Below are 13858 nucleotides of genomic sequence, written 5' to 3' on the forward strand. Positions count from 1 at the left end.
AAGTTTGCTGCCTCTAATAAAAGTACGAATCCTTTTAAACTTTCCAGGATAAACAATATGGAATGCACTACAATTGCACTTGGTGTCACACTGAACAAACAGATAAAAGCAAGTTGAATGTTCAACACATTGGTAAGAGGAACTTAAAATCCCACTATCATAGAAAAGAAAGTTGTATGAAGATGCATATATTACAATCACTATGATCCTCTTCAGGCCCAAGATACCTATCACACTGAAGAGGATCACATACAACTTTCTTTTCCCCAATACTGGGATCTTCAGTTCATAATTAAAGAAAATGACCTCTGCACATCTTATAAGGTGAAAATTTCATTTCACTCAATGACTAAAGGGATTCTGAAGAAGACAATAACCTCTGATATGACTGGTAAGTTCATGATCATTTTAAGTGAAATGGTCAAAAGTACAAGTTGTGGTTTTCATAATTAAGAAAAAGAAAGAAAAAATACAGTAGATATGTGTGTGTGTGTGTATATATATATATATATATATACATATATATATATATATACATATATATATAAATATATATATATATATATATATATATATATATATACATACACATACATAAATATACCAATGGCTATTTCCCCCTTACAAGGGAGATAGCGAAAAAACAAAGGCATAAAATCAATTCCCACCCATTCAATCCCCACATACTCCCCATTCACTTCCCCCTCTCTCCCACTTATCTTGGCTCCTCCTGGATGATGGGTCATCCCTGCATCTTGCCCACTGCCCTGGGCAGAAGCAGTGTAACAAGACACAGCACATCCACAGCAAGGCTGCTTCTTATATATATATATATATATATATATATATATATATATATATATATATATATATATATATATATATATATATATATATATTTATATATATATATATATATATATATATACACACACACACGCACGCATGCACACACACGTATATGAAATACATAAAATACAATAAAAACAAACATGTATAGTAAAACAAAATACGATAATCTAATTCGTGATTAGTTTCCAATGCTAATTCAATCAATACATTTGTTGCCCCTGGTCTTTCTTGCAGAAAACTCACAGCTCACAGGAAACTGGAAACAACCTTTGGGCTGGACCATAAGTCACTTAGAGAAGAGATACTTTGTTATTGTCTGGGGAGTGTTAGTGTGGGATATAGTGGTATGAGGTGTTCTGTGTCTTGTGTGGTGGTGGTGGAACCTGGGGCAGATTAAATCTGTGGGCAGGCCTATTCTGTCTGGTGTGTGAGAGTTTTCTCTATGAGACTTATATATGGGGGTTGTTGGTGTAATGCGTTCAGTGTTCTGTCTTGGAGGGCTTCTTTAGTTATCTGGATGTGAATGTGTTTCCATGTGGTCTGGGTGATAGGTTGTGGTACATGTTTAAGCAGTATGCTGCTAGTGTTTTTGTTTTTGGTTTTTGGTTTTTCTGTTGGTGCTTGTAATATGTAGTATGAAGGGTGTTGATTATGATGTTCTATTGGGAGGATTCTGATTTCTGTATGTAGGTGTCCTATGGGGTTAGTATTGGTGCATCCAATAATTATGATTTGTGCTCCATTCTGCAATGTTTGTAAACTGTGTTTAATTTGCTAATTGTTGGGAACCATGCTGTGGAGGCATATTCTAGGGTGGTTCTTATGTATTGTTTATAAATGGTTATCAGTTTTTTTTTCATGGATGAAGGATCATCAACGAGGAGCTAAGATGAGAGGGAAACAATGGGAGTGGAATGGGCAGGAGTGGGTGCATGCCTTGATTAGCTACCTCCCTTGTAAGAGGGTAGAGGCCCTTGGTATATAGACTGACAGATATTAGTCTCTTTTTGTTGTTGATAGATGCCAAAGTGAATTATAGCCCTACTGCCCATCTTCAAGAACCATCAGCATCTTCATGTCCATTTGAATGTGGATCTCCAAGGCCTCCAGACCAGACCCAAGACCTCTCTCTATCATCTTTATATTTCCTCAACCTATTCACATAAGAACTGCTGAATGCTCCTCTCCTACTACAAGTGATAGAGAAACAGTCCCACACTAATGATAAGGATTCAGTTTATCATCACGAACTCCCCCTATCAGGAGACTAGGACAGTGTCCCTTACAGAATTTAATAAACCATGCCCTTGGTCCAATTCACTGGTGACATCATCTCAACCTCTGCCACAAGTAATGATACTCTAATCCACTCAGCAAGTGGCATCCTATATAATGCAGATTACAGTATTAGGTTCGCTGCCAACTGCTGTGGGGTTGAGTTTCCAATTAGTGAAACTCAAGGCCACAATTATCATCATTCAGCATATTTCAGGTGCTATGATCCAAATTCTTGAGGCTTTCTTACAAATTACTTGTAATCATTTTGATATGGCAATATAAAAACATTTTCACAACTCCTTACTCTTTGGCTTTACTCATTAATCTTTTCCCATCCTATTCATAATTTCTGTCTTTTCAATTTCTTCTTCACTTTAAACTCAAATTCATCTTCAATCTATCTATATACCAAGGGCTTTTTCCCCCTTATAAGGTATATCCAAGTCAAAAGACATGTACCCACTCCCATCCACCACCCTTTCTGCCCTCTCATCTTAGTTCCTCATGGATGGCTGGTCATTCCTGTATCCCACCCACTGCCCTGGGTCAGACGCAATGCAACATGACACAGTACATCCACAGCAAGGCCATTTCTTACATCCATAATTATTGTTCTTACATCTTATCTTCTTCTTTGTTCTTACACGTTCTTACATCCATCATCTACACCGATGAAAGACAAACTGATTTTCCACATCTCTACATCTATTCTGTGCCTTCTTAAAATCAACCTGCAATCTAAACCTATATTTTTTTTCCATGCACAGTCAATCATATTTTCTACTCCTGTGAGGTCTGCCTGTAACATATCTTGTCATGACCAAAAACATTTTGCATGAATTAAGACCTCTGATTACAAGTATATGCAATCACTCATACTGAATTTATTTTTAGAATAAGCTCAAAGCAATTACAACTTTACACTACAAAAATAAGACAAAAATTCATCTTGATTTTTTTAATAATCTACATGAACTATGATAATATATTGAAAACAAAAGTAGTAAAAGCTTTCCATACTATGTAGTCCAGCCAGAACTTTCATACCCTATTAATGATCCTGTTTAACATCACAAACTTCCCCTATCAGGAGGCCAGCATGGTACCCTTTACAGAGGACTTTGTAGAGTGAAATTTAATGAACCATGCCCTTGGTCAAACTTACAGCCAGCAGGGTTCAAATTGCTGTCACCTTGACCTCTATTGCAAGTAGCGTTGCTCTTACCCACTCAGCCAGCAAGTATATATACTTAACAGGTTTTAATCTGTGTTATGCCTAATGGTATTACTCAACCAAGGTGAAGCCCTCGGCTTGAATATAATAATCTTCTGCACTATTCCTGATGGCTGTGGGTCTCCTGCAAGATCCAAAGCTGTGGAGTCATTGCTGAGAGAGAATACAATTCTCCCTCTCAAACTTTCCACCTACTACCCACACTGTGCAATGGCTAGGCATGAATACCTTTATCAGAGATCAAAAACTTAAGACTGGATGCCCTTACTATTATCACATACTGTCTCTGGTATGACTTAACCACCATTCCTCTGGCATTTTGCCTCCAGAAGCTGACATCTGAGTTTGCTTATCCCCACAATTTGATTTACTGTCATGAACTCCCCCTATCAAGCTAAGATGGTGACCCTTACAGAGAACTTTCGAGTATGGAACTTAATGAACCATACCTTTGGTCCAACTTCCTGGTGGCAAAGTTTAACCTTTTAAATACAACAATGCCTATGTATGCATAATCAACCATGAGTTGGGTATACAAGGATGCTGGCATCAGCTTCCCAATTATATTTATTTTGTAGTTGTAGCTGAGTGACCCCCATATTCTGTGAACAGATTTGATCATGTTTTCTGTGACGTTATATTTAATCAGAGCAGAAGAGAACAAGTATAACTGCAGTAACTTTATATTTCTTATGCGCGTATTGTGATGCATTATCGTACATACGGCAACCTGATGTGTGTTTGACTTGTATTGCAGAGGTTATACTGCTGTCACCTTGGCATCTGTTACAAGTAGTGACACTTGAACCCACTAGGCCAGTGAGCATCCATACTTCCATGAAAAATAATACATACTTACATATACCAAAGGCTTTTCCCCCTTATAAGGGAGGTAGCCAAAAAACAAGGGCATAAAAACCACTCTCACCCATTCCATCCCTAAAATACTCCACTCCCCCTCAACCCTCTTATCTTGGCACCTCCTGGATGTCAGATCATCCCTGCATCTCGCCCAATGCCCTGGGTCAGAAGCAGTGTTGCAAGACACAGCACATACACAGTAAGGCCACTTCATTAAATTGGTGACCCCCCTCTCCATCCCCTCATGCAGAAAAGGAGATGGGGAGAAATCCCTTCAGGCTATGTCAATATATTTCTCACACATACTTCCTCACCCCCCATCCCCCACCCACTCCCCCTAATGAATCACAGCATCATCCATACACAACCTTTATCCATTCACCCCTATCTTCAGTCCTCTCCCATCCTTCCTCAACAGACATTCCCCTCTTTCCCATTGCCCCTTTTACCCTATCCATCCATCTCATCCTAGGTTGACCCCTCATGTTCATTCCTTCCACCTCTGCCTTCCACACCTCTTTTACTAGTCTTTCTTCACTCCTTTCCATGTGTCCAAACCATCCCAATATTCTTTCATCAACCCTATATCCCAACTCCATTTCCACCTCCATTCTCCTCCTCACCTCCTCATTTCTCACTCTATCCAGCCTAGTAACCCCTATCATACTCCTCAGGTACCTCACCTCAAACACATTTAAAATTCTCTCTTCCTCTCTTATATTTCATGTTTCTGCCCTGTAGTGTTGTCAACACAATCACTCTTTCATACAATCTCCTTTTAGCATCTATTCCCAAATGTCTATTTCTCATTACACTTTTTAATCCACCAAGGCATTTACTTGCTTCTCTCAATCTACATTCTACCTCCACCTCCACTCCTTTCCTGCCACATTCACACCCAAGTATCTAAAACTATCCACTTCCTCCAGTCTCTCTCCCTTAATGCTCACTTTCAGTCTGCTGCCACTTTCTCCCCTTGTACATTTCATCACCTTACTTTTACCCATATTTATCTTCAACTTCCTTTTTTCACACACTTTCCCATACTCTGTCACTAACTTCCTCAATCCCTCCTCTGATCCTGCTATAAGCAGTGTTGTCAGCAAACAACAGCTGGCTTATCTCCCACTTTTCTCCACTCTCTTTAACCATCTCCAATCCCTGATCCACCACCCTTGCATTTACCTCTCACACCACCCCATCCATATATAAATTAAACAGCCAGGGCGACATAACACATCTCTGACAAAGTCCCACCTTTACCTCAAACCACTCACTCTCTCCATTTCTAATCCAACACACACTATTACTCTCATAAAAATTCTTGACTGCTATTAACAGCTTTCCTCCTATCCCATATATCTGCAATACCTCCCAGAGTGCCTTCCTGTCTACCCTGTCATAAGCCTTTTCCAGACCCATAAAAGACCAAAAAAACATCCTTACCTTTTCCTATAATACAATACAATAATAAAATAATACATACTTACATACATATACCAAAGGCTTTTTTTCTTCCTTATAAGGGAGGTAGCCAAAAAACAAAGGCATAAAAACCACTCCCACCCATTCCATCCCTATCACACTCCACTCTCCTCCACCCTATTCCCTCCCTCTTATCTTGACACCTCCTGGATGATGGGTCATCCCTGCATCTCACCCACTGCCCTGGGTCAGAAGCAGTGTCACAAGACACAGTACATCCAGGGCAAGGTCAATTCATTAAATTGGCAACCCCCCACTCTCCTTCCCCTCATGCAGAATAATACAATGTCTAAATTACCCATTCCAGTCCAAGAACTTCCCCTCTGCTTAATAAATGTCTAACATTGCCAACAACAAATTCTTTACAGTGGTCACTGGTATTAATGAATTATGAATAAATGCAAAAAACATGTCCTAGCTATTTTGGTACACTGACTTTTCATGTATGCAACATTGCACTTGTACCAAGAAAGACCCTAATATGCAGAGGTGATGTTAATAGATTTATAGGAATCCATTACTCTTTCCAAGTCATCTTAGTTATACACAGAGCTGGGCATGTTATCACTGGACAGGTAGTGTTACCAAATATCTGCGCCTTTGGTATATGTATGTATGCATGTGCATACTGTGTATGTGTATATACATACACATGCAGTAACATGGACCGCTCTAAGGAAATTAAAATTGGTAACACAATGACGGAAATGCACCCTAGATTTTTTGGTAATGTACTACCTGTCCGGCGATAACACATTACCTGTCCATCAGTAATGTGCCCAGCTCTGGTTATACATTACTTGGTGAAAGAATGTGAATATACTAATTGAACCTACATGCTATTTTCGTGATCAGAGGATTTCATTACTCTATTATTGGCACTCTGTCAAGTCACATGACCTTTCCAGAGTTCTCAACACTTAGGCATATTTAACTTCCGTAGCAATACACAAACCATTCATATATACTCAAGGTGTACACAAAATGTGCCCTTATGAGAACTTTATCTAAAAAAAAATCAACAGGTATGTCATTCCAACATATACATAAAATGCAATGGCTATCACCAGTGTAAGCTATTTCCAAAATATCTACATCTTTTAAAAGACCACAAAAATATGATTCTTCATGGAATGATGACAACCCACTTGTATCAAAACTTGGTTAGATATTTCATAGTATTCATGAAAAAAATTAAACTTATTTTCACCTATCTAAATCTCTCAAAAAATGCACTTTCTATCTATATAACTTCTTTCTGAAGAGTGAAAAAACTGCAACAGATAATCTGCAAGGACTGTCAAAAGGACTTGTTACCCATAATGAGGAATATATGGAAAAATTCCTAGAGAATGTAATCCTAAAACTAGCATCTGGATGTTTTTCATACTACAGTAATTTCACCCTGGGAAGATTGGGCAACACATGTACTGTCTTATCTACACTAAATAAATATCAACATTACAATATTTTTTTTCTTGTGTTTATTTCATATCAACTGTAGATAATGCATCAACAAGAACAATATGTGCTATGTAATTAGGAATGTTTTTTCAATATCAATGTGTAAAATCAAGATACAAAAATAAATACATAAATAAATACAAGGAAAAAATCAGATGGAATTATTCAAAACACACATCTGGGTAAAAAGGGCACAAAATTAAAAGCTATTCCTTAGCTTGTGGCAAGTGATTAGAATGCATTTCAGTATGGCATTGTACTTAAGATTTAATTCCATAAATAACCTATACCCCTGCCCAGTAAACATTTAAAGCTTGAGTTCAGCATACAGCTTTTCATTCATTTAGATTCATTCAGTAACACAGTCAAAACATCTCCTTCCATCACAATATCTTCCACAGTATCAATGTCCTTCTCCTCTTCATCAACCTCTTCACTTATTTTAGTATCAACATCCTTTTCATCTATGTCTTCATTTTCCTCAATAGTCTTTTTACTAACACAATTTTTATTTCCATTTTTCTTAACAGGGACTGCTTCACTAACTGAAGCTAGGCTGCTGAACTTCTCTGGTGTTGTGATTAAAGAGGATGGAAGGCTGCAGGACATTGAATGTGACTGAATATCCTGATTCAAGGCAGAAAGAACAGTGCGATACTGCTGGCATTTAGCAATAGTAAGAGAATGCTGCTGTTCTACAACTTTCCATTCAGCTTCTGAGAGTAACTTTGAATTATTATTTCTTAAACTTTCCATCCTACTTTGAGATGAGTTTGTTGGTTGGTCTGTGGACCTGTATTTCCCCATAAATTTACTCTCGTGTGAAAGCAATTTTGGTTTCTTGCTACTGGAAATTTGTATGGCTGAAGATGAAGGCTCTGGTTCAACTGTTTCCCTTACCTGTCTGCTTTGATCACTTGTAGAACTCTTCTGAGACTTTACAGGAGAATTAGCAAAGGATGAACTTTTAAGTGGAGTGCTTTTAGAAGAATCTGACTGGTCAATAATTGATAAATCAGACAAGCAATTAGTTTTTTGCCTGACTGGTGTTGTGGGTTGACTATGCCACTGTAAGCCTCCTCTTCCTTTTTTCCTTGTCTCATACAGGCCCTTATTGGTACTGGATGGATTAGAAGGTTCCACACTTGTCTGGGGTAGCTGGCTGTATTTCCATCCATGAAGACAAAGTCGTCGCAGCTGATCCTGCAGCCATCTGCAAAAAAGAAAACAAGAACACAATTAACCAGTACATGCCAGGGGTCATCAACATCACATAACTAGGATACAATGCTGGGTGACTGACTAATATAAGCCTATGCATACAATGGGGGTGAGTGGGTGTAAAGTGGAAGAGGAGTATAACAGAGTTTTGATAAGAATGGGGGCTACGTTTTGGAAAGAAGTAAAGAGAGCGAGTGTGGGGGGTGAGACATGTATAGGAAATGACACCACTTTTGAGTCCCAAACCCATGCCTCTCAGATTCTAAGAAACAACAATAGGTGGAGAAGAATCAACAGTTTCAACAAATTTAACTAAAATCAATGAGCTGACTTCTTGCAGGATATCAAGTGGCACATATTTGCTCCTTCAGTGGCTACATCAAAAGCTATAATAACAATAATAATACATACATACATACATATACCAAAGTTTTTTTCCCCCCTTAAAAGGGAGGTAGCCAAAAAACAAAGGCATAAAAACCACTCCCACCCATTCCATCCCTATCACACTCCACTCCCCTCCACCCTCTTCCCTCCCTCTTATCTTGGCACCTCCTGGATGACGGGTTATCCCTGCATCTGGTCCACTGCCCTAGGTCAGAACCAGTGTCACAAGACACAGCACATCCACAGCAAGGACGCTTCATTAAATTGGAGACCCCCCCCTCTCCATCCCCTTATGCAGAAAAGGAGAAGATGGGGAGAAATCTCTCCAGGCTGCGTCAAATTTTTCTCACACATACTTCCTCACCCCCCATCCCCCACCCATTCCACCTCATGCATCACAGCATCATCCATATACAACCATTCTCCCTTCCTCAACAGACATTCCTCTCTTCCCCAACATCCCCAACATCCATCCATTTAATCCTAGGTCGCCCCCTCATGTTCACTCCTTCCACCTCTGCCTTCCACACCTCTTTTACTAGTCTTTCTTCACTTATTCTTTTCATGTATCCAAACCATCCCAATACTCTTTCATCCACCCATCTCCCAACTCCCTTTCCACCTCCATTCTCCTCCTCACCTCATTTCTCACTCTATCCTGCCTAGTAACCCCTATCACTTCTCAGACACCTCATCTAAAACACATTCAAACTCCTCTCTTCCTCTCTTATGTTCCATGTTTCTGCCCCATACAGTGCTGTTGGTACAATCACTCCTTCATACAATCTCCTCTTAGCATCCATTCCCAAATGTCTATTTCTCATTACACTTTTTAATCCACCAAGGCATTTACTTGCTTCTCTCAATCTACAACACTCTACCTCCACTCCTCCCTTTCCTGCCACATTCGCACCCAAGTATCTAAAACTATCCACTTCCTCCAGTCTCTCTCCCTTAATACTCACTTCCAGTCTGTTGCCACTTTCTCCCCTTGTACATCTCATCACCTTACTTTTACCCACATTTATCTTCAACTTTCTTCTTTCACACACTTTCCCATACTCTGTCACTAACCTCCTCAATCCCTCCTCTGATCCTGCTACAAGCACAGTGTAGTCCACAAACAACAGCTGGCTTACCTCCCATTTTTCTCAATTTTCTTTATCCATCTAATCCCTGACCCACTACCCTTGCATTCACCTCTCGCACCACCCCAATCATGTATAAATTGAACAGCCAGGGTGACATAACACATCCCTGATGAAGTCCCACCTTTACCTCGAACCACTCACTCTCTCCATTTCTAATCCTGACACATGCTCTACTACTCTTGTAAAAACTCTTGACAGCTTCTAAAAGCTTTCCTCCTATTCTGTATATCTGCTATATCTCCCACAGTGCCTTCCTGTCTACCCTGTCATAAGCCTTTTCCAGATCCAAAAAAGCCCAAAAAACATCCTTACCTTTTCCTATAGCTTTTTCACATATCTGTCTTACCACAAAAATCTGATCTATGCAACCTCTACCACACTGTTCCTCACCAATTACTCCCTCTTTTCCTCTCCTAATCCTCTCAATCAAGATCCTCCCATAAGCCTTCCCAATTACACTTAACAACCTAATCCCTCTGAAACTACTACAATCACACTTGTCCCCTTTTTCCTTGTACAGTGGAACTATACAGGCACTCCTCCAGCACTCTACTCTCTTTTAAACAAACATTAAATAACCTCACCAGCCAGTCCACCATCACTGTACCTACTTTTTTTAGATATTCTGCATGACATCCATCCAGACCAGGTGCCTTACCTGCTCTCATCATTTTAACAACTGTCTTCACTTCATCCTTCCTTATTTCTCCTCCATTTTCCTCATCCTCACTCATCAGTCATTTTCTTAGCATTTCCCACTGCAACTACCTTTCCCTCCCTATCCTCCTTCACATTTAGCAGCTCAATAATAATAAAAATACATACATACATATACCAAGGCTTTTTCCCCCTTACAAGGGAGGTAGCCAAAAAGGAAAAGGCATAAAATCATTCCCACCCATTCCATCCCTGAATACACTCCACACCCCTCCACCCTCCCTCTGATCTTAGCACCTGGATGACGGGTCATCCCTGCACCTTGTCCACTGCCCTGGGTCAGAAGCAGTGTCGCAAGACACAGCACATCCACAGCAAGGCTACTTCAGCTCCGTCCCCCCATGCATAAAGGAGAAGACGGGGAGAAATCCCTTCGGGCTGCGTCAAAATTTGCTCACACATACTACCTCACCCCCCATCCCCCCACCCATTCCACCACATGCATCACAACATCATCCATATACAACCATTCTCCATTCACCCCTATCTTCTGTCCTCTCCCATCCTTCCTCAACAGACATTCCCCTCTTCCCCAAAGCCCCATTCACCCCATCCATCCACCTCATCCTAGGACGTCCCTTCATGTTCACTCCCTCCACATCTGCCTTCCATACCTCTTTTACTAGTCTTTCTTCACTCATTCTTTCCATGTGTCCAAACCATCCTAATACTCTTTCATCAACCCTATCTCCCAACCCCCTTTCCACCCCCTTTCTACCATGTATATAATTTCATTTTTTTCTTTAACTTCCCAGTCTTGTAGGACTTTCTAGCATACTGTATTCATAATTTCTGTAAAGCTTTAATCACATTAACATGAATTTGGAAGTAAATTAAAAGACAATGTAAATTGAAATGAGACATTTCCCTTACCTAAGACGTTGCTGTTGTGCAGCATACCAAGCCTCAGGCTGATTTGCTAAACTTGGAGTTGGATGAACCATACAAGGTGACAAGAACACATGTGATGTAACAATTTCAACAACTATTTCTATGTTCTCACCCAGCGATGACAGCATGGCCTGAAAAACAAATACTGGTTCTTCTTTAACAGGCCTCAGACAAGAATGTTAAAAAACAAGATGAACTAATACATATCATTGCATACCAAATATGACTCTTCTAACTGACTAGTAGTCTTAATCAGTTGCTCTACACTGGTGGAGTGAAGAAGGAATTTTTCCTGGCTGTTCTCCTTTTCTGCTCGTTTCATTTTGTATGCAGCCTGCAGCTTCCCATACTTGGTCTGTGAAGACAAAAATATATATAAAATAAAAGTATGCAAGTGTAAGTCTTATAATAAAGGATAAGATGCAAGGATAAAGAGGTTTGTCCAGTGATGTCCCACAAGGTTCAGAGTTCTATCTACACTCCTCCCTCGATTTAAGAACGCTCCATATACAAATTTTCGCTACAACGAACAAAAAAATTGTCCCAAAAATTAAAATACGAATTAAAAATTCGCCATAACGAATAAAATCCTGTTGAAAAAAATTACTATATTTTTAAATCCTAAATATTAAAAAGAAAATTATTTTTACATCATAGATATTAAGAAAAAACAAAACAAAAAAACTGCCGTATGTCCAGGTAAAAAAAAATAAAAGTGAAAATAGATACGTACGTTTGTTATTGTTTTCAAAACAATGCCTTGTACTGCTCGGTCTACTCACTCAGTCTCGGTTAATCGTGGATTATTAGCATTATTTCAAGTGACATTATGAAATTTGTTTGTAAAAACCTATCTTGCATAATATAATGGGTTTATATGGGAAAAAAGTGCTCGATTTAAGTATATTCGATATACGAATGGTTTTTCAAGAACGTAATTAGTTCATAAATAGAGGGAGGAGTGTATATGCCAATGGCTTTTTTCCTCTTACAAGGGAGGTAGCCAAGTCAAAAAGCAAGTATCCATTCCACTCCCATCCACCATCCTTTCCTCCTTTCTCATTACCGTATTTTTCGGTGTATGACCCGCGGCTTTTTGCCTCAGAAAGGGGCCAAAATTCGGAGGTGCGGGTGATATAAAGGTGCGGGTCATCTGTGGATTCTGGTTAGAAATTGCCCTCTTACGCAGTCAATATAAAAAAAAAAAAAATGAACGATTAGTTTAGCTGGGTGCCCTCTCGGATCTGGGATTTGCGGGGGGACCGACCGGATTCGTCGTATGAAAGTTGATTAAAGTCATAATACAGCGCGTACTATCGAGACAAACGACAAAGAGAAGGTAGGATTTGTCTTACCCGCTTTACATGCTCTTGTTATTAGTAAAGGCATTATCACAAATAAAACAGGCTTAACTAAACAGCATGAACACAATACAAGTGACCGGTACCAACACCAACATCGTGTGTCGCGATCAAACAAAAACAAGTGGCGGCCATTTTCGCAATTACAAATTACAAACTGTACCTGATTCCTTAATTTAATGCTAAATTTGTTCATTACGTGTGGGTCGTTCAAGCATGGAAGAAAATTAAAGAATCGACTATTCAGAACGGTTTCCGTAAATCAGAAATGTGCCATCCTGCAATGTTCGATGCATGCTACGACTCGGAAAAGGAATCGGACGAATCCGAAATCGAAATGGAAACGGATGAGGTCACTGCATCAGAATTGGCCGATTTATACCACAACCTCTTCCATGACGATACAGAGGATGAGGAATTCGATGGCTTCGTGAGCGATGATACGCCTTCATAAACATTGACTGTCGTCTGTGATCACTGACTGTGTTTTATTCTAATAACGATGTGCTCCATTGACTCTGTTCATAACAGTTGTTCATAACAGTTGAGTAATGTGCTCTATTATTGTTCTATTCTATTGAAAACTAACCATTGGAAATTGTTTGGTTTAAAAATTAATTACCAGTGTTTGTATGGCATTTATAAACCAATTGATTAATTACCGGTAAACAACCAAACAGGGTTTTATGGCATTATTTACACAAATTTATTAAGGTTCTTTGTAATATATATATATATATATATATATATATATATAATATATATATATATATATATATATATATATATATATATATATATATATATATATATAAGTGCAATAAAATATATTGAAATGTAATTTGTTGGTTATTCTTCATCTTCATCACAATCAGAAATAAATAGGACTGGAGGAATACTAGTATCATGATCATGAATCGCAATGCCGCGTCTTCGACCCATCCCAAAGGCATCGT

At 39.1% G+C, this 13858-nt stretch overlaps 2 protein-coding genes across 3 annotated transcripts in view; both read right to left on the reverse strand.

Annotated features, from left to right (window-relative positions):
* LOC143027305 (uncharacterized) overlaps positions 1–1989 on the reverse strand; it is a 45818-nt gene extending 43829 nt beyond the window's left edge. Inside the window, exon 1 of the mRNA XM_076188574.1 lies at positions 1898–1989. Within this exon, the coding sequence (XP_076044689.1) occupies positions 1898–1989 (92 nt within the window). The remainder of the gene's footprint in view (positions 1–1897) is intronic.
* LOC143027584 (uncharacterized) overlaps positions 946–13858 on the reverse strand; it is an 82715-nt gene continuing 69802 nt past the window's right edge. For both annotated transcript variants that reach the window (XM_076188916.1, XM_076188917.1), the window contains exons 11-13: positions 11759–11896; positions 11524–11672; positions 946–8387 (exon numbers count right to left, since the gene is read on the reverse strand). In XM_076188916.1, the coding sequence (XP_076045031.1) occupies positions 7514–8387; positions 11524–11672; positions 11759–11896 (1161 nt within the window). In that variant the 3' untranslated portion in view covers positions 946–7513. The remainder of the gene's footprint in view (positions 8388–11523; positions 11673–11758; positions 11897–13858) is intronic.

The sequence above is a fragment of the Oratosquilla oratoria genome, chromosome 8 (genome assembly GCF_046742065.1).
Source record: "Oratosquilla oratoria isolate Oo_2021 chromosome 8, ASM4674206v1, whole genome shotgun sequence".
Taxonomy (NCBI): Eukaryota; Metazoa; Arthropoda; class Malacostraca; order Stomatopoda; family Squillidae; genus Oratosquilla; species Oratosquilla oratoria.